The sequence below is a fragment of the Alligator mississippiensis genome, chromosome 5 (assembly GCF_030867095.1).
Source record: "Alligator mississippiensis isolate rAllMis1 chromosome 5, rAllMis1, whole genome shotgun sequence".
NCBI lineage: Eukaryota > Metazoa > Chordata > Crocodylia > Alligatoridae > Alligator > Alligator mississippiensis.
Window position 1 is genome coordinate 191,320,096 of NC_081828.1, and position 20,137 is coordinate 191,340,232.

At 46.1% G+C, this 20,137-nt stretch overlaps 1 protein-coding gene across 2 annotated transcripts in view; it reads left to right on the plus strand.

Annotated features, from left to right (window-relative positions):
- Positions 1 to 4,991: 4,991 nt before the first annotated feature.
- Positions 4,992 to 20,137, plus strand: part of MTPAP (mitochondrial poly(A) polymerase) — a 32,775-nt gene continuing 17,629 nt past the window's right edge. Inside the window, exons 1-5 of one of the 2 annotated variants that reach the window (XM_059729123.1) lie at positions 4,992 to 5,173; positions 6,672 to 6,844; positions 8,024 to 8,257; positions 13,911 to 14,135; positions 19,058 to 19,269. In XM_059729123.1, the coding sequence (XP_059585106.1) occupies positions 5,023 to 5,173; positions 6,672 to 6,844; positions 8,024 to 8,257; positions 13,911 to 14,135; positions 19,058 to 19,269 (995 nt within the window). In that variant the 5' untranslated portion in view covers positions 4,992 to 5,022. The remainder of the gene's footprint in view (positions 5,174 to 6,671; positions 6,845 to 8,023; positions 8,258 to 13,910; positions 14,136 to 19,057; positions 19,270 to 20,137) is intronic. The other variant, XM_006271133.4, reaches the window with a different exon arrangement.

Sequence of the window (20,137 nt, forward strand, 5' to 3'; positions counted from 1 at the left end):
CCCCCCGGCCCGGCCCCCTCGCCTCCTGGGCAGGGCAGAGCCCGGCTGAGGGACGGGCCTTGGCGCCGGGGCCTTCACGCCAGAGCCACAGGGAGCCGTCGCTTCTAGTTAGGCGCCTAAATCCCACTGGAGCTGGGCTTTCGGCACCCGAGTCCAGCACCAAGATTTTCATCCCCCCTGCTCAGCTGCGGCCTGGCCCTTGGTGCACTTGCAGGAGGGTCTCTGGCAGTGCCCATGCAAAAAAAAGGCACCAAGAGCACGGGCACCGTGGAGCTGGTCAGCGCCCTGGCTGCCGACTTCAGTCCTGGCGCAGACTTGTCCCACCTGCTTTGACTGCGGGGCCCAATCCAGGCAGCACTCCCCTTCCCGAGGCCGCAAGGCTGAGCCAGTGGTCTACTGCAAAGAGCATTTGCCTGGGGGGGGCACATGTAGCTCCAGGGAAAGGCAGGCAGGCTAAAGGCTAGGGAAGTCCACTCCACGCTAAAGGTGGTTGCCATGTCTAAGGGGTCAGGGCCTCTGGACCTACGGCTACCCGTTTGTAACTCAGGAGAAGCGAGCAGACCTGCCCAATGCTAAAGACTCTCCTCTTATTGGGGAGGGGAAAGGGCGCTCAGGGCTGGGTCTTCAACTGTTTCTTTGGAACAGTGAACAAAACAATAGGGAAGGGAGTGTGGGTTGAGGTTTACAATAAGAAAGAATAACACCCTCTCCCCCCACCAATAGCACCCATATGACTAGAAGTTTTCTACAGAGACATGAGAGATGTTTTCAAATGCCAGCTTGTCCTGATTTGGGACAGGGAGCCTCTTATATCCCATAGCAGGTCCCTAAGCTGGAGTGAGTCTTTTTCCAGTCATTCTGGTTAAAGCTATGCTAGGACCTATAAAAAAAGTAACCATTTCTTGGGCCAGAGAGAAAGCAAACAAGTGAGAAAGTGACCCTACAGCTTATGAACAATGTGCTCCGGAGAGATGGGTGATCTCTCTTTTGAAGACATTAGTTTTCAAATCCCAAAATTTCAGGATTTGCAAACAGGTTTCTCACCTCCCAGTTGCTTAAGCAAGGGACCTCTCATTTGTTTGGCATTTCCTGCTGGCTAGTTGATATGGCTGATATTACTGGCTCCTGTGACTCCCAGTCAGGTACTTAATTCTCTCTTGCGTTGCACAGGGAGTCTGAGCCGGTAACTCAGAGCTGTGGGTTCCACTACCTGGCAGAGTATCAAAAAGTTAGGTGTTACAACAGTCAAGGCTGTTTTTGGAGTTGACCAAATATAATTTGGTAGAGGGACTCAGGCTCTTTAGTTCTGGATGTGAGTTTTGTAATTGCTGCAAAATCCATTTTGTTTAATTTATTAGATGTATATGTTATCTTCCCCCAAAAGGCTTAGAGCAGCTTACAATAAAAACAAGATAACTTGTAAAAACAGATACAAGATTAAAATAAAACTGTGCAATGAAGCGAACTCTCCAAACAAATGTTCAGGGCTACATTTTACGTCTTCTTTCCATAGCAGCTCTGCAGCACAGTACCACCTTTTCTATTGAGTACTTTATTCGAAGGACCACCAAAACCACTTCCTCCAGCATGTCACTGGGTTTTGTAAGTGATGACTGAGCCTGGTCATGTTAATGAGATCAGAGTGATATTTTCCGTATATTTATAGCTATAAACATTATATGTAAAATGCTGCTGACTAAAGTCTTGTTATCCTCAAGGAAGCCAAGAATCCACTCTAAACTTCAGTGTTTCTTCTTTTCAGTACATATAGGCAATTGGAATAAACCCCTTGTGATGGGCTGTGGGCTTTGTTGTAATCTTTCTGTGCAAACTGTGTTTAAGTTGCAATAATGTTGCGTGCCTGTTTCCTCTGGCTAATTTACACAAGGGGAAAAGAATGGGTTAAAGAGACAGTGAAGGAAAAGATCTGCTTGCATATGGGACCTCTAGCAGCCCACCTTAAATAGTTTTGTTGACTGTATTAACAAAGGTGAGATGTCCCACACCCAGGCCTCTGTTGGGGAGGCTGAATGAAATGAGCACAATGGGGAGGCGGAAGTGTGAACAAGAAAGGGAGGGAGTCTAGAGTTAGAGACCAGTGGTGTCAGACAGCCCATTGCCTGAATCTGGCCTGGGCAGTTGTGGAAGGAGCCATGGAATTTGGGTATGGATCCCTGTTGGCAGTGGGACTGCCTTACCCTGCTACTGCTGGCTCTGCTACTTTCTGCCACTTGCCCATCCCTTCAGCTGCTCACCCCACCCCCAGAGGTGGGTCTGCATCTGTCCCTGCAGCCCAAATCCGGCCTAAGGGCAAAATGAGTTTGACACCCCCTGATCTAGGCCATTCCTATTTATTAATGCATTACAAAATACTGTAAGAGTGGACTTGGCCCTGTGTACACGCAGATGGATGTGGTTCCAGTCCTCAGAAGCACAGATGATAAATTAACTGAAATTCAAATCTTTACCTCAGAAAGTTTGTCTTGTTTTATTTATGTACTATTTGACTGCACTACTTTAGTGGTCCTTTTTCAGACTTGACACCCCCTGTTTGGCTCAAGGTAGCCCCCAGAAAATGCCAGCTCTTACTTTTCACTTTGCTTTTAACTACAGAAAAATAATAGAGCAATTCTTCCGGTGCAAAGAACCAAGAAAGACCACAGCAGAGCAGAATGTTTTTAGCGCTATGAATTCTTGCCTGAAATCTCTGGGTTTATCCTGTGAATCATGGTTGCACACCAGCACTACTAACACTGAATAGCACCTGCTATATCCTTGAAAGGCTCTCAAGTCACTCCAGGGTGCTGTGGCACCCTGGTTGAGAATCACTGCACAACCTGATATGCCATCAAGGAAAGATCTCTCTGAAGTACAAGAAGAAAGTGTAAAGATGAGAGGAAGAAAGAAATAAGTGGGCATTCAAGAAGGGACCTTGAGAGAAACACAGGCAGTAGGAAAGGAAATAAAATGAAGAATGAATGCTAGCAAATAGGGAGGGGTGAAATAAACAGAGATTTAGGGTGGGCGGATGAGTTAGAATAACACATCTTTAATTATATAGTAGCTCTCATACAGGCAGACCTTAGATATTATTGTTAAAGAACTAGTGCAGTTGTTAATTTTCTTAAGCGCACTATTCATTTTAATAAGATCATTTTCTTTTTTAGACCAGCCTCACAGGAAGTTGAGTTTCTCTCCTTAGCTCATCAGTGAATTTATGAAGAACCTGTCATACAATTCTGGAGGAAAAACATAAGAGTTTTTATAGACAGGTGGAGAAGACTGGAAATTCTGGTCACATACCCCATGTAAGAACAAATCTAAATGCAAAGTACTAACTAAAGTTACTGTGCTGTAGTGACAGCACGTGGGTTTTTAGTGATGCTTATTGTGCAGCAGCCTAATACTACTGCGCAGTAGAGTGTTAACACGGTTTTTGTCTGGCACACTACTGCACAGTGTTATTAGGCTACTGTGCGTTAAGCATTCATGTAGATGTGCCCAGTCTCAGATTCTTCTATATAATTCTGTCTACATCCATGCTAATTTGTAAATGTTAAGATACTACAGAAAAGTAGGTATAATCTCCAAATTGCAAATTGGTAAGTATGACAGTCACGCAGTGTTCTGTGCGCTCTGCCCCTGCTTTCCCAAGAGCACCCCCTACTTTCCTTCCTTCCAACCCCTCCAAAGGAGTTGGGTGTGGGTCTCCAGTCTCCTAAGGCAGGGGACCTGAGGGAGTGAAGGCAGAGCCCACAGGAGAGCACTCATGAGCGGTCTGCCCCACTTTCTCCCCTGTCTTCATGGGGTTGGGGGAAAGATCAGTGGGATGCTGGAGGATGAAGCTGTCCTCTGATGCACTCTGGGCAGTGTAGCATGCACACATGAAACAGGAAGCGCTCCAAAATAGCACATGTTCTCCTCAGGGTTCTTTTTAAAGTACTTCCACCAATTTCAGAACACTTGAAAGCAGGGGTGGGCAAAATGCTCCAGGCTATCCTATCCAGCCCCTGCCCCAAATTTAGAAAATTAATATTTATCTGCCTCTGGCTGCCTGTCATGCCTCCCTTGATGACTTGCCAAAACTCAGTAAGCAGCCCTCTGCCTGAAATAATTGCCCACCCCTGCTTTAAAGGGTGTGTATACCTGCTCGCTTCCCTTTGAAGGATTTCAGGGATCACTAAGGAGCTTCAAACACTACTCTGTCCACACCTAAATAGTAACTGAACATGTCCTCCAAGATGTGTAGCAAAGGGGTGGGGGTGGGGGCAGGAGGGGAGGCGAGTGGGGTGACTGTCCTGGGCGCTGAAGCAAAGGGGTGCCAACATACGCTGCCCTGCCAGCACAGAGCATGGGATGGAGCTGTGAGCGGCTCGCTTGGGGGGGGCTGTGGGGACTGGGGGAGGGTTTCTCCCTCCACTGCGTGCATGCCTGGGCAAGCATCCCCCGGACGAGGGTGGGCTGCCTCTGGGGGCTTTGTTCCGGGAGCCAAACTTCCTTGCCAGAGCACTGGAGTTGTCACACATTCTCAAGCACTAACTTTATAGCTGGTTGGCACTTTTTTTATAGCTGGAAAGTCATTTTTCTTGTGTGATAATCACTTTACACTTGGCGGGTCTACATTCATTGCACAGTGCCCGTGCAGCAGGGGCCTCCACACCCTCACACACTGGCTTGGCTTTATGACTCACAGCAGTCCCAGGGTCAGGGCTTTGCTCCGGGCCTAGAGCCAGGCTCCCAACCCCTGCAGACTCGAGGTGCCCCTTGCCAGACCCGATCCCCCTTAGGAAGTGCCAGCTCGTAGTTTCCCCTCCTTTTTGGATGACAAAAAAAGACCAGAGCCCGCAGCAGGACACGACGCTTCCCAGACCCCGGCTTGATCCCTCGCTCCCGCCGCCGCCCAGCAGCGTCCTTCCCAGCTCCCGCCGGAGCCGCGCGCAACTAGGGCGAGGCTTGACCCTCGCGCCGCGCCGTACACGCTCGGCCGGCGCCTGCGCACTGCGCCGCCTCCCCACAGCCGTGATGGCGGCTCCAATGTTATGCCTGCCGCCATTGCTGCGGTGCCGGCCACAGTTCCCCGCCATGCGGGGCCCGGGCCGTGGCCAGGCCTGGCGCAGCTCCACCGGCGTCGTGATGCAGGGGCAGTCGCAGGCCGCTGGTGGCGAGGAAGCAGGTGTGTGAGGGAGGTAGAGAGGGCGGCCGGGGCCGGCCGAAGCATCCGCCGCCCAGCGAGCGGGGCAAGGCTGTGCGGGGCAGGCGCGGGCCCTGTTTTCCCCGGGGCCTCCTCGGCACCAGCGCTGCCAGGCCTGAAATATGAAATGATTGTCTCAAAATGATGCTAATGCTGAAAATCTGTCGCACTGAGAAAACTGGCAAACACGTTTTCTTATTGACCTCTTATTGCTCATGATTGGTCGCCAGGGAGGGAGGGAGAAGTGTGTCACTGAAGTTGAAGTATTTCTTTATTTTGAGACAAGCGGTGGTAAGAAGGTGTCGAAGCAAACCGGGAAGTCAGTTCTGTTCAGTTCACGCTCCTGGGTAGTGACTTGGGCTTTGTGCGTGCTGCATCCAGGAGCTGCCTCAACAATTGTCATATGTTTTGACTGGTTTTACCGTTATCGATTGTACATCGCACAAGGGTTGAAATGATCATACAGCTACGATAATGATCGTACACGGGGCAGCGCCGCTCATCACTTACCTTCCGGCACTGGTGGGAAATTGCAGGGCCCCGGGCATTAGGTCTGTGTCCAGGCAGGACAGAGCAGGGGTCTGGGGGCGGCCTCTGGTAGTGTAGTAGCTTTTTCCCAGAAGGACCCGAGCTGGTGCAAGCAAAGGCCATAGCGCACCTGAGGACCTGTATATCTCCTTTTTTTTGCCTCCTGTGTGTATTCAAAGTCCCCGGGCAGCTGCATGTAGCTTCTGCCAGAGCCTGGGATCGAGCCAGCAGCAGGTTGTGATAGGCAAGTGAAAATATAATGTTAGGCAGAGTCCTTTGGGGAGGAGGGAAAGAGCTGGAAAAAGAGAAGCGAGTGTCATGCTTCTTTGAAGGTGCAAACTCTAGGTTTGAGGGTAGGTTGGTAGTGAGAACCTCTTGTGTGTAAATGGCATAAATACAACATTTGCTTTTCCAGTGGGACAGCCTTGGACAAGTTTTCTGGTAGAGGTAGTGTGCGCCCTGTTCCTAGTCGTGGGCACCATCTGAAAAAGTGTACTCTTCTGTGTGCTAAGATCTCTAGAAATGAATAGCAAATGTGCTATGTAAATTTAGCATAGTAGCAAACTTTTGGGGGAATCTGGTACTGTCCTCTGCTCCCTTACTTATTCTTTAGTCTAACAAAATATTTGTAGACAAAATTCACCTACACTTATATACTTATATACTATGCAGTGACAGTTTTCAGTGTCACATGGTCCCTATCAAATCAGGTCAAGCCATGGGGGGGTTCCTTCCACAAAGTGGAGGAGAGAAAAACAATAAACAAGTAAAACAATTGTACAGCATCCAGGAAAATGGATGTGAATGTTTCTTATGAGATGATTATCAAGGAATAATTTTGATATTAAACATTGGGTTCTGTAGGATCCTTAACATTCAACTATCAAAATCTGGTTAAAATTTATGCTTTCATTTATAGGGAAAGTTTACTTTATTTTTCCTCTCCATACAGATTCTGAAGTCAGTGCTAGAAAGAAGATGTTTACTGAGGTGCAAGCAGAAGGATTAGAGCAAGCACAAAAGACTGTTTTAATTAGCTACCCAACTGGAATCAGTAAGAGAAGTATTCTCCAGTATTTGTCCCGTCATGGAAACATTAACAGCCACTTCTTTTATGAAGGTCATGTAAGTAGTTGGGGATACTATAAGCTAAAATCTATTACTAAAAGCAGATTCCAGCAAAAAGTAATGTCAATGTGTGGGCTAGTTTCCATGGCTTAGACCAGTGGTGCTCAACCTGTAGACTGCAGGGCCATGTCATCCAGTCCATGGGGCTTCCTGCGAGTCCAGAAATTTGGCAGCCAGGGAGCAGTGGAAGCATCAATTGTCATGGTGCATGGCGTTTCTCTGTGGATGGATCCAGTGTAGCGGATCATGCCTACAGACTGATCCCACCCTGGATCTGGCCTGTGGACCAGCTTCATGCCACTTACCTGGCTTGCTGGGTCAGAAGGTTCAGTACCCCTAGCTTAGACTATGTCTATGCTTTCCTGAACTGACAGTGGGAAGTTCTGGCAGTAACCAGCAGCTGCCACTGCTAGAGTGCTTGTATTTATGCTTTCCTGATGGCTTTGACCAACAGCTCTGCTACCAGAAAGTGAAACATCTTCTGAAACCCCAGCTGCTGAATGGCAAATGGCAGCAAAATGGTGAATGGACAGCTGAAGGTGTGGGAGTGTCTGTGTGCATCTTCTTTTGGTTGCCAGCTGGCAACAGAACCCTTGCTCTGTTTGGCACAAGTGGCAAGAAAGTAGGATTCTGCTGCCTCTTGGGCTTAAAATGTGAACACTCCCAAAGCTTTGCTGTCAGTATTGGAGTGTCTTTGATGTAGTGTGTGTATGTATTATCTCCTAAGTTTTACAGTTCTTGAAATAAGGATTTTTATTCTCTCGTCCAATTTTTGTCCAGATTTAATTTTCATTCCCATGATAATGCCCATAGTAAAATTGTAGGTCACTCTCTTGGGCTATAGTCTAGAATCAATAACTTTCATGCAATTTAGTCTGCTGCCCTAATGATGAAATATACTTATGCAACTATCTGTTTTCTAAATTTGATAACAGCAAAGATAAGTATGTGTTTACTAATTATTTTGAGGTTTAATACTCTGCCCCAAATGCCATATCTTCAATGTTTTTTCTTTGTTATCTTGTGAAAAAGTGTGCAAGAGGTGCAAGTGTGGGAACTAGTGTGTAATTTATAAATAGTCACCTGGACTGTTGTAGCAGTAATATTAATTTAATTCACTAGACTTTGTACATGTCTGTATATCTTACCATGTCTTGTCAATTTTTATTGTTTTAGGGTCCTCATGCCATGGTAGAATTTTCTGAAAGAGAGAGTATATATTCACTTCAGGATGTTGCCCAAATAGCATGTTGTTCTTCAGTACCTGGGATTCCACTTAAGTCAAGACTCTTTACTTTAACCCCAAGGCAGTCATTGAGTCAAGCACTGGATGAGACATCAGTTCACAATTATCAGCACCCTACCATTCCAGTCGAAGACCTTGTCCAGAAGCTTTGCTGTGCTGACAGTGTAAGTTTATGGCTGTCACTTCCTTTATGTTAAAAACAAGCCATCTTTATTATGGTGTTACATGTGGGAAAAGTGTAACTGAGGGCAATGTATTTTTATTTAAAAATTCTCTTGGGATTTTGTAAATTAATTCCAATCAACAGAGCATATTTTTCTTTTTGGAGGTATTAGGTTAGCTTTGGATTAATGCATTTCATGCATTGAAATAAATATATCAAATTAGAGCTGTTCAATTTGTAAGTGGCTGGAGGCTGTAAGCCACATCACAGCAGGATTGTCCCCAGCTCCCCCTCTTGCACTGTGCTGCACATGGATTCTCCCCCACACTATGCTGCGCTAGACTGCACTGCTCTTCTCTCCCCTTCAAACTGCTGCACCATGTTATACATGTGCAGTCCACTCCCTCCCCTGCCCTTATATGCAAATACTCCCCCTCCAAAGTGCTCTACGTGTACAGTAGGCCTGTGTGAATAGGGAAGTATTTGATTCGGATTTGGTTGATTCGGATATTCAGATAACTGTCCCAAATCGATTTGGCCAAATTGACTTTGGAAGATTTGGCGCTGATTCAGAGAGATTCAGTGATGCAGTTCGGCTGGGGAGAGGCAGGCATAGCGAGGCGGCTACAAGTTCTCCTGTGGCTCCTCTGGCTGTGCCTGCCTCTCCCCAGACAGGGGGAGCCACAGGAGAAGCCCCTGTGGCTCCCCTGCCTGGCCCCATCCCCTGCCTGGCCCCAGCCTAGTTCTAGCTGACTATTGGAGCTGCCCCAGCTCCCAGACAGCGTGTGGCACCCTGCTGAGCCTCACTGCACCCGTGCCATGGGGCAGCTGCCATGTGGGTGTGAAGCTGGTGGGGGATGATCCTTGCTGCCTCCCAGTGCCCCACGTTGCATGGGGGGCTCTGCCATGAGCCCTTGGGGGCCCCAGTCGCCACTGCAAGAGGCGGTGAATGCAGGGCTTTTTTTTTTTAAGTGCCAGAAAGCTGGGGCAGGGCAGCCATGGGGGCTTCTCCTGTGGCTCCTCCGGCTGTGCCTGCCTCTGCCCTGGCGGGGGGAGCCATGGGGACTCTGCCCTGCTGCCGCTTACCCAGCTGGCATGGGGGGGGTGCGATGCAAGCACGGCTCACTCTGGAAAGCAGCAGGGCATAGCCCCCACTCCAACTGCACCTGCATCAGTGCTGGGAGTGGGGGCTCTGCCCTGCTGCCACTTGCCCCCTTCCGCCTGGAGCGAGCTGTGTCCTCATCCCGCCCCCCCAGCCCTAGCTGGGCAAGCGGCAGCAGGGCAGATCCCCCACACCCAGCACTGCCATCCCACATCCTGTGCCCCCTCACTCCCCTCCCTGAGTAATGCACCTCCCTGCCCTTGCTGGACAGCTTATCCCAGCCCCAAATCCCTATCCCTCCCTCTCCCAACCCCAACAGACTTACCAGCTGGAGGCAGCTATCTCAGCTGCCTGTTTAGTTTATGGCAGAATCTTTGAAGTGGCTGGATCTTTTCCAAATCAATTCAGATGCTTCAAATCTATTCAAAGCTTTTAATTGGTCTCCCAATTTGATTCTGATTTGGAGATTTGATCCCCAAATCAGGCTGACTCTCCTCCAAATCAGACTGGCTACTGAAGCTTTGTACAGCCCTAATGTACAGGCCCCTGGCCTCTCCTCCACTCTCCAAGCTGTGGACTGTAGTGCCATACGCCTCAGTGGAGGGAGGGTCCAGGAAGCAGGAGGAGGGGAAACCTGGACCCAGACCAGTCTGGGAGCAGTGGCTGGGTGGGAGTCTAGGGGCGCCACAAATGAATCCCTCGTGGACAGCATGCAGATTGCAGGCTGCCATTTGGACAACCGTATACTAAATAATTTAATTACTAAGTTCATTACTTTATAGGAAGGAAATACCTATACCTAGTTCAGTCTTTGTTCAGTGTGTTCAAACCCATATGTAATTCAAGAATGTAAACAGCTGACTGACTCTTTTAACAAGTTGATCCTTTCTGTTACTGCCACACCACCTATTATGAGTAGAGAAATCTCATGCACATACACAGTAGCATCACTGCAGTAAAGGAAATCAGGTCATCCAACTCCACAAAATTCTTAAGCATCTGACAAGTTTGGGGGAACAGCACTGTATTAGCAGCCTTATCAACCTCAGTGACCATGATTCTGTTTGAATCCTTTAATGAAAACAAGCGAAAGCAGTCTTGGCATTTCTGATATTAAAGTAAAAAAATATCTTTTTTTTGCAAGGGCTGCAGGGTAGAGAGGGGATAGTAAAGTACATACATGCATTTGAAGTCTAATACTTGAGCAATGTGACTTATTTGGTCTGGTCAGGATAGGAAAGGCAGCCAGGGATATTTTTCATTACAATTTTTTGCAAGGAGAACTTTGTTTTCAGAAGTCTTGTATTGGTAACTGCCATTTCTGTCGTCAACCTGCAACTGTATTTAATTTTTATTGCACTTTAATGGGACCTTATCTTGCAAAAAGCTGAGTTTCTTGCACTCCTGTTGAAGTTCATGTGGGAAGTGGACAAAGGAAACACTGTAGGTTTGGGATTATGGTTCTACACTGTAAGTAAAACATGCCTCTTAAATCAGACTCTTTTTTTCCCTTAATGACTTTATGAACTGATCAAGGTCTAGGACTAAATGGAGGCAGTTGTTGATGGGAGGATTTTTTCTCTTCTGACAGCAGCAGAGTTTCAGCTCAAGCATTTCATCTCGGGAACGCAAGCAAATCAGTGAAGTTACTCAGGGTTTACGCTTCTATAATAGTGAGCAACTTTGCTGAGTGACTTTGTATTTGCACAGGTGACTCCATTTTGTGTTGATAGGATTCTGCATAAATATGCTCAGAAAGGATGGTCTCAGCCATCAACTAAGTAGGTGGCTGCTTGCTGCATTAATAGCTGAAGGAGTAATGGCATTCTAACTAGTATGGTGCTTTTCTCTAGCTACAGAGTTTCTCCCTCTTTTTTTTCCCTTTTTCCTTCAGCTGTCAGGCTTTGCTTAAATGTGTTGGGAGTCTGAGAGGAATGCAGAGAAAAAAGTAACCCCCCTACTGAGATACAGCTATTATTGCTAGCAGAGCTTCCAGCAAAAATGTCCTTTTGCTGGTATGGCTTATCTTCAGGGATTTGGCTTAATCTGTGTTGGCAAATGAACATTTGCTGGATAAAACTGCATTTCCAGGAGGGAGTTTGTTGGTGTAACTGAACTGACAGACTCATTTAAGTGCGCACAAGCTTTCAGGGGTTTAGGTTGTAGCCGTGTTGGTCTAAGGACATAGGCAGACAAGGTTGCTTGGGTGAATTTGATATCTTTTATTAGACCAACCCAAATAGTTGGAGAATAGTTATTAAGCAAGCTTTCGAGTTCAAAAACCCTTCGTCAGGCTAAGGAAGTTTCAGCAGTTGGTGTGTGCTCTTCCTGGATGGAAGCTTTCAGTCTTATAAGCATTGCAGAATTCTGCATGGGCCTTAATTGCAACTCTTTTGATGCATCCCTGCTGTCAGTGCAGAGATGCTTAGTACTATACCCAGAGTTTACAGTACCCATTGCAGGAAGAGATCATTTCCTGGAAAAGGGCATCATGTTAGTAATCAGAAGTTGAGGAGATCCTTGGAGGCAGTTTCCATTTTTTAATTCCTGTTATTCATAAATGCAAAGTTTTATTTAAATAAGTGTCATCAAACTTTTTTGCAGCCATACAAAAAAGTTAGTCTGGGCTTTGAGAGATCATTGCCTAAGGGAATTTGAATAGTGTGCAAACTGGGGAGCCAGAGGTATAACTGCAGCTTCTTGGTGCTTGATGGGTGCTCTTGGAGACGATCTAGGTTATTGTGACACAGACTGAATTTTTTTTTTTTTTTAGTTAACTGTCTGCTGTTCTTTCACACTTCACTGTTCATTTAAAGGCTCCTTAGTAATAGAATCACAGAGAAATGGGGCTGGAAGGCACCTCAGTAGGTCATCTAGTCCAGCGGTTCCCAATCTGCTATGCGGACAACCTCTCAGTGGTATGCGTGCCCACCCAGACCTTCTGCCTGTGAGGGTGAGAGGCGCCCATGTGTATACACACCCCAAATATACCCTACTGCACCTTGCTCCCACCTTTGTGGGTGGAAGGGTCCAGCCCCGCCAGCACACAACTTCCGGGTGGGGCTGCTGCTAACACTGCTGCAGCCCCCAGGGACCTGCTTGGCTTCCTCCATTTCCTGCTGGCTTTGGGTAACAGGTAGGGAAGCAGCAGGGATGGGGACAGGGCTGCAGCTGAGCAGCATGGAGTGTGGGGCTGCGGCTGGTGGTAGCGCAGAGCCTGCACCCAGGGGGACAGCAGCAGCACGTAGCTCAGCTGGGCAGTGTGTGGGTGTGAGGTAGGGTGGGGGGTGTGGGGACCCCACCACACTGCCCACATGGCACACAGCCCCAGCAGCCGGTGGCAGCAGCAGCAGGTGGGGGTGCTCAGGGCACTCATGCCTGGTGCAAGCATCCGGTGGTGCACAGCTCTGGCAGCACTGCACGTTGTCTGTATTGTCTGCTCTCCCTGCATAAACGTATGGTTCTTGCACTTGGGCATGGGATGGAAGCTCCACTTGCTGGAGCCAACTGCCTTCCCACTGGGGCTGGCAGCATGGGAGGGAAGCGCCAGGTGCCTTCCCCTGGGGGGTGGGGAAGGCAGCCAGCTCCAGGGCTTCCCTCCCATGCCCAGCAAGTGCAGGGAGTGTCGGTGATACAGGCTACCCAGCAGAGGACGCACCCCTCACTGTGCCAGAGCTACCAGAGCCACGCCCTGCCAAGCACCTGCACCCTGAGCACCCCCACCTGCTGCTACATCATGGGGGGACTGTAGGGGGTTCCCATACCTCCACACCCTCCCACAAACCCTACACTCCCACACCTGCCCCCAACCTCCCACATATACACAACCCCCCAACATACCCTGTGCTCTCTCCCACACCCTCTCACAAACCCCTCCCCTAGACACTACCATATACCCACATCCCACCCCACGTACACATAAGTACATACACACATGCCCCCACACCCCACCATACACATGCATGCGTGCACACACACCCACCCACCTTAAGTTCAGGTGGTACTTAAGATTGTTGCATTTTAAATTAGTGGTACGCAATTTATTGGAGTTTAGGAACTGCTGATCTAGTCCAAGCCTGTGCCTGAGGCAGGATCATCCCTATTCAAACCATCCTATACAAATCTGTTGTCTAATTTCTTAGGGTTGACTGTAGTTTTGTTAACACAACCACAAGACATGACACCCTAGGCTGCCATAGGTAAAGCAGACAGACAGTGTGGTTAACATCCTGCTTCTGTAAAGGCTTTTAATATATGCTCGAAATCCCAGGAAGAGGGATATTTTTCTCTATAATATTTCTGTGTGCACTGATAGTAACTTCTGAATTGAAGAAGATGGTAAAGTTTTAGGCAATGCAACTTCATTTTTTCTTTACTTGTCTAGGAACGCTAAGTGACATTCTATTGATAATTTTCAGGAGCTGAGGAAGCCTGTGAGGCTTGGAAGCAGATCAAAGGGTAGACATTATGCAACTACAGTGTGATTTATTAGGTTTTCTTCCTCATGAAACTAATGTAGATTTTGACTTTTTTCATTCTTTCTCTCTCTCAGATAAGCAATCAGATGTACAGCTTACTGAATGAATATCAGCTAACAGAGGAGAACATTAAGCTCCGGTTTCTAGCCTGCTCTCTAATTCAGGATATTGCACGTGCATATTTCCCAGAATGTGTGGTAAAGCCATTTGGCTCTTCAGTGAATTCCTTTGGCAAATTAGGATGCGATCTAGACATGTTTTTGGACTTGGATGAAATTGGAAGAAGCTCTACACCAAAGGTAAAGACAAACTGTGTTTTCTAATCTATTGGAATGCTTTGATGCAGGTAGCAGCATAGCTTGTATGACTGCAATAGTGGATATAATTTGTTTAAGCCATAAAAGATTTCAGGTAGAAACTCTTAGTAGACTATTAAGAAAATATATTTTGGGACCTTAGAACTGGAGATCTTTCATACATTCATAGAGTCGGAAGGGACCTCAATGGGCCATCTAGTCCAACGCCTTGCCCCTAGCAGGCAAGAAAAGAGTCACCAACCCTGGGGTCATATGATTCCTGCTAGGTGCCTGTGCAGTCTCTTCTTGAAGACCCCCAAGGGTGGGGTGAGCACCACCTCCCTTGGCAGCCTATTCCAGATTCTGACAACCCTGACCGAAAAACTTTTTTCTAATGCCCAACCTAAACCTTCTCTCTAGTAGCTTATGGCCATTGTTCCTTGTTGTCCCAGGGGGTGTCCTGGTGAACAGATCGTTGCCTGCTTCGTGTTGTTCTCCCCTTATGAATTTCTACACTGCCACAAGGTCCCCTCTCAGCCTTCTCTTGGAGAGACTGAAGAGGTTAGCTTGTAGGGCCTTCCCTGCAGGCCTCTAATCAGGTGAGTGGCTCTTCTTTGGACCCTCTCCAGGTTGTCCGCATCCCACTTGAACTGCGGCATCCAGAACTGGACACAGTACTCCAGCTGCGGTCTGACCAGTGCTGCATAGAGGGGGAGAATCACTTCCCTGGACTTGTTTGTGAAGCATCTATGGCTGCATGACAAGGTGTGATTGGCTCTACCAACTGCTTCATCACATTGGCGACTCATGTTCATCCAGGAGTCAACAGTGACTCCAAGATCTTTTTCTGCCTCAGTGGAGCTGAGAAGGTCGCCCCCCAGCCTGTAGGTATGATGGCAGTTCTTCCTTCCTAGATGCAGCACCTTGCACTTGTCCTTATTGAATTGCATCCTGTTGCTCTCTGCCCACTTCCCCAACTTGTCTAGGTCAGTCTGGATCTGGTTCCTCCTTTCCAGGGTGTTAGCTGCACCCCGTAATTTTGTGTTGTCTGTGAATTTGGGGAGGGTGCCTCCCACCCCCTCATCTAGATCGCTGATGAAGATGTTGAACAGCACCAGCCCCAGAACTGAGCCCTGAGGGCTCCACTGCCCACATCTTTTCAGGGTGACACCAGCCCGTCCACTACTACCCTCTGAGTGCAACCCTTGAGCAAATTTGCTGCCCAGTCTACTGTGTAATCATCCAAGGTAAATCCCCTCAGTTTGTTTATAAGGATGGTATGGGATACCTTGTCAAAGGCCTTCTTGAAGTCCAGATAGATAACATCCACCTCGACTCCTGCATCTAAACAATTGGTGGCCTTGTCGTAAAAGGAAACTAGATGAGTCAGGCAGGACCTGCCTGTTAAAAACCCATGTTGGTTACCCCTCTGCATCACATTAGCCAGCAGGTTCCCACAGATGTGCTCCTTGATAATTTTTTCTAGGATTTTCCCAGGGATAGATGGTTCCCTCCCTGCGAGGCTGGTGATGTTCCAGCATTTTCTACGCTGGATGCCGAGAAGGAACCGTTGTGGTCTTCCAGCTCGATCTCCTGTATAGTACAAATTATAGGAGGGGTTGGCAATGTTTTTGGGCTGAGTCCCAAAAACACCTACAAGTTCAACTGATAAGGTGTTGGCGTGCCAGGAATGGACAGCAAGGGAGCTGCAAGGGGTCCAATTCTTGTAGTGCCAGTGCAGCCTCAGCCCCTTCCCCACCGTCTGCCCCAAGGTTCACATGCCAAAGAAAATGCCTTTGTATGCCATGCTCTGGCACCCATGCTGGGGGTTGCCTACCCCTGTTATAGGACTTCCCTGCATTGATTTATTTTTTAACCAAAGCATCCTTAAGGGGAAAAAAAAATCCCATCTCAAACTTAACTTTTCAGTGATGAAGAATCTGCCATACCTTAGTCTGTTGTTTTAACAACTATTTATCCTTGTCATTTAAAAATATTGCACCCAGTTTCTACCTTGTTGTTCAGCATTAACCTGTAGCCACTGGATCCTGTTATAGTTTGTTGCATTGAAGAGCCTGCTAATACCAGATTTATGTTCCTGACGTAGGCATCAAGTCACCCCTTGGCCTTGCCTTGGTTAAACAAAGCAGACTAAGCTCCTAGTCACTCATTATGAGGCCTATTTTGTAATCTTGTAATTGTTCTAGACCCTCTCTAAGTTTTCAACAATTGTCTTGAATTGTGAAATTGGAATGGGACATACTGTATTTACCCAAATAGAAGACAGCTCTGGATATAAGGTGACTCCCCCAATAATTAAATGCTACATTTGGAAAATGAATATATGTTTGTTAAAATTTTCCAGGTATAGAATCTACTTATTAGAATTTTGCCTTCAATCTGTCTCCTTTCCTATTGCTACAGCGACTTTGCCCTCTGCCCTAACTTCTTCCCCCCTCCTTACAGTCAGACTCTGCTCTCTGTATGAACATGGAAGTGAGGGGCAAATCTAAAAGCACTGACCTTGAGATAAAAAGACTGTAGTAACTTGTAAATAGGGAAATTATTATAGGTCCCTGCAGACTTAGTTCATCCAGAATGGATGCAGTTTATGCATTTTGATGCTAGTTTATAGATTTTGGCATAGGTACTCCATAAAGTAGGACTTTATTCTGTACATGAGTAGGTACAAATTGCATGCTATTAGTCCAAAGGCTCATGATTTACCACGTAGTTAGGGGTCTGCCCAACTCCAGGAGGCAGCTGGCTGATTTTGCAGGCCACACACCATTTTCAAGGGCTTACTGTAGTAGGGCCCCAGTTCTCCCCTGCACCCCCTCACCACTGATTTATGGAGAAGGCTGTCCGTTATATGGGCCCTGCCCCTTGCCACAGATTGGTGGAGAGGGCAGGGCTGCACAACAGACAGCCCTTTCAGCCAACCAGCAGTAGGGGAAGCAAGCATCTTGCCTGCTTGCCTTCGTGCTGGCAGGCCCCTTCATGCTGCGCAGCTGGAAGGAGTGCTGGCGCCTGCTGGGGGACTCCTCCATAGCTTGCCTCTCCGGCTGTTGGATGAGGGTGAGACTCAAGGGTATCTGAACCTTAAGCCTTTGGGCTTTGGTCTGCATGTAGGATGCCTGCCGATGGATTTGGAAGTATCTGAAGTCCCAGGCTGAACAGTCTGGGGTGGAGGATACTTGCATGTTGCAGCGCCACATATGGTGTTTGAACAATTGGGCTCTGCTTAGTCAAAAGGATTCGGAACTGATCTGGCTAATTTGACCTGGAACATGAAAAGTTTTCCAAAAAATAAAATTAGAAAAAAAAATCCCATCACTCTAGCTTGCTCCTTTGATCTGTTGGTTAAGGGCAAGTAACATATGGGGGCATCCGAAGTCCAAGACCTTAGGGCTTGGACCTGCACACAGGATGCCTGCCGTGGCTTTGGAAGTACGGTATCTGAAGAAGATACTTGCCAATGGTAGTGCCACATGGATTAGAATGATTGAGTTCTGGTCAATTAATAAATTTTGGCTAATTTGACCTGGAACACTAAGTTTTAAAAAATTGGCATTTTTGGCACCAGGGGAAGTATGTTGGAGCTTGCTTCAGTTTCTCCAACTGATGGGCTGGTATTGCAGTCTCTCCAAGCTTGGTGCACATTCCCTCCCCATTTTTTTAAGGGCCACACGCAAAAGAAAAAAATTAAAAGGATGTTTGCCTAATATGGGTCATATGTTATAGTCATGTTCAGCATTGGCTGCATTTAATCAGCTACATGGTTGGTTTTCACTAATGAGCACTTACTGCAAATATAAGTTGAGGAGCTTCTTTCCCTGTGCTTTTTGGGGGCAAATAACCTTGTCTTCTATTTGTGTAAAGATGGTAATATTCCATGGCAGCAGTCGTGGCTGATAGGGATGTAGGCACTGAATCAGAAGTCCTTAAACCTCTGGAAGCTGTAGTAGGAAAAGAACAGGAATTCTGGACTTACACACCCTCCTCATTATCCATGTTCTGCCTCTACATGAAATGACAGGATGTGGGTCTAGGTGGACCTGTGGTCTAACCCATTATGTGGTCATTTTATGTTCAACACACCCTGGGGGAAGGGGGGAAATTTAGGTTGAGCATGAAACTAGCATACAGTGAAGAAAAGGCGTAGGAATGTACAAAGGTTCCTAATGGATAGTGAAGGTATTTTGTAGGTGTAGAACACATTTTCATTTCTGCATCCAGTATTAAGCATGAATTTATTCACAATTATAATGACATATGGTAGGAGAAGGTACATCTGTAACTTGTTATAATGTTGACTTTGAGAATTGTTCAGAATTAAAAAAGAGGAAACTAACTTAAATTCTTAGAGAAACAGATTTTTATTTTGAAGTAATAATTATTCAGTGTGTTGAAATTTTTAGATGTTCCAAAAATGAAAAGGAAATGCTTTTTTTAACAAAGAACTTTATTAATAGTGGTTGGTATGATATAAAGTTAAGAAATACCCTGGTGAAACAAACAGGAAATAACCTGTTTTGTGGTTTGGTTGCGTTTCTTGCTGCATGTCTTTTAATTTAATACAATTATGTGTTTCTTGACCTTTCAGCATACTTGCTATTTCTGAAAAATATCTTGGAAACTCCTATAATACTTGCAGTACCTCATTGTACTATCTATCACTTTCTGTACTTATGATTTTTTTCCAATTGTTCTTTATCTGAAAAGAACATAAAAAAACAGGTATGAAGTTATGGCTTTAAACTTTTCTTTGAATCATATGAGCTACTTTCAAGAGATGTTTATGTATCTTAATCACAAACATTTCTTAGCAGATGATTCCCAGTCCCTTTCAGAAGGGTCCTGAAATCTCTCATCCTTTCCTGAACTATTTTTTTTTCTTTTTGTATTGTGTGTGTGTGTGTTAGAAAACAGGTGCCTTTCAGGTGGAATATCACATCAAAAGAATGCCTTCTCTAAGAACAGCAACACAGAAAATTCTTTCCGTGATTGGTGACTGTATTGCTAACTTTAGTCCTGGTTGTACACACGTGCAAAAGATACTCGACGCTCGCTGTCCATTGATGAGATTTTTCCATCAGCCAACAGGATTCCAATGTGATCTGACAGCTAACAATCGGTAATAAACTGGTAATAACCTTTTATAAACATGTAAATCAAATAATAGTTTACTTGTAGTTCGGAAAGCTGTAATTAAATCTGTTTATGTAGGCTTCTATATGTTACTGTTTCATTATCAAGCAAGCATAAAAGGAGCATATTCCTAACATTTTTCTTAAATATATTTGAAAACTATTTTTGAAGTTCCATATTCTTTAACTTAGCAGAAAATATCTGCTTGAGACATGAAACCTTCTTCGTGCAATGATAGTCACTTATAAAATCAAAAGAACCATTTGTTTGTTTTTTGTGGTTATCAGGTTTTTCTTTTTTTCCCCCCGAGTGCTCCATTGCTGTCAGGCAGTTGTTTAATCCTGGTGCTTTGCGTTGCTTCAGTTCCCATTTAGTATTCAGGCATCCAGTCATTTGAATGTGTCTTTCATAGAAATGTCTGTTGGCGGGGGAGGAGGGGCAGGTTTCTTAAAGTGCCCCTTTTTGCCTGCTGCCTGCCATTTTCCTAGACTTAATTTTCTTTTCTGATTACATGGAATCACTTACCCACGTAACTACCATGAAGTGCATGATTATTTTATTTTTACTTATGTGCTGGGAAAAAAAACTTGCTATTAGTTTTGCATAGTGCTCAGTATGCTTGTCTCTAAATATGTTATCTAAGTTAGTTGTCTAAACCTTTTTGTTTGTGCTAGAGTGGTAAATTTTCATAAACTGGCTTCAGAGAGATATTTCTGTTTTATATGACTTTATTGCAGTTTTGATCTTGGAGTCAAACCCTATGCCAAAGTATTAGGATTACCCAGAATAATTTTGAATGACCTTGTTCAGAATACAAAGGCATCACAACTGAAAAAAATAATCATCGGATCCTT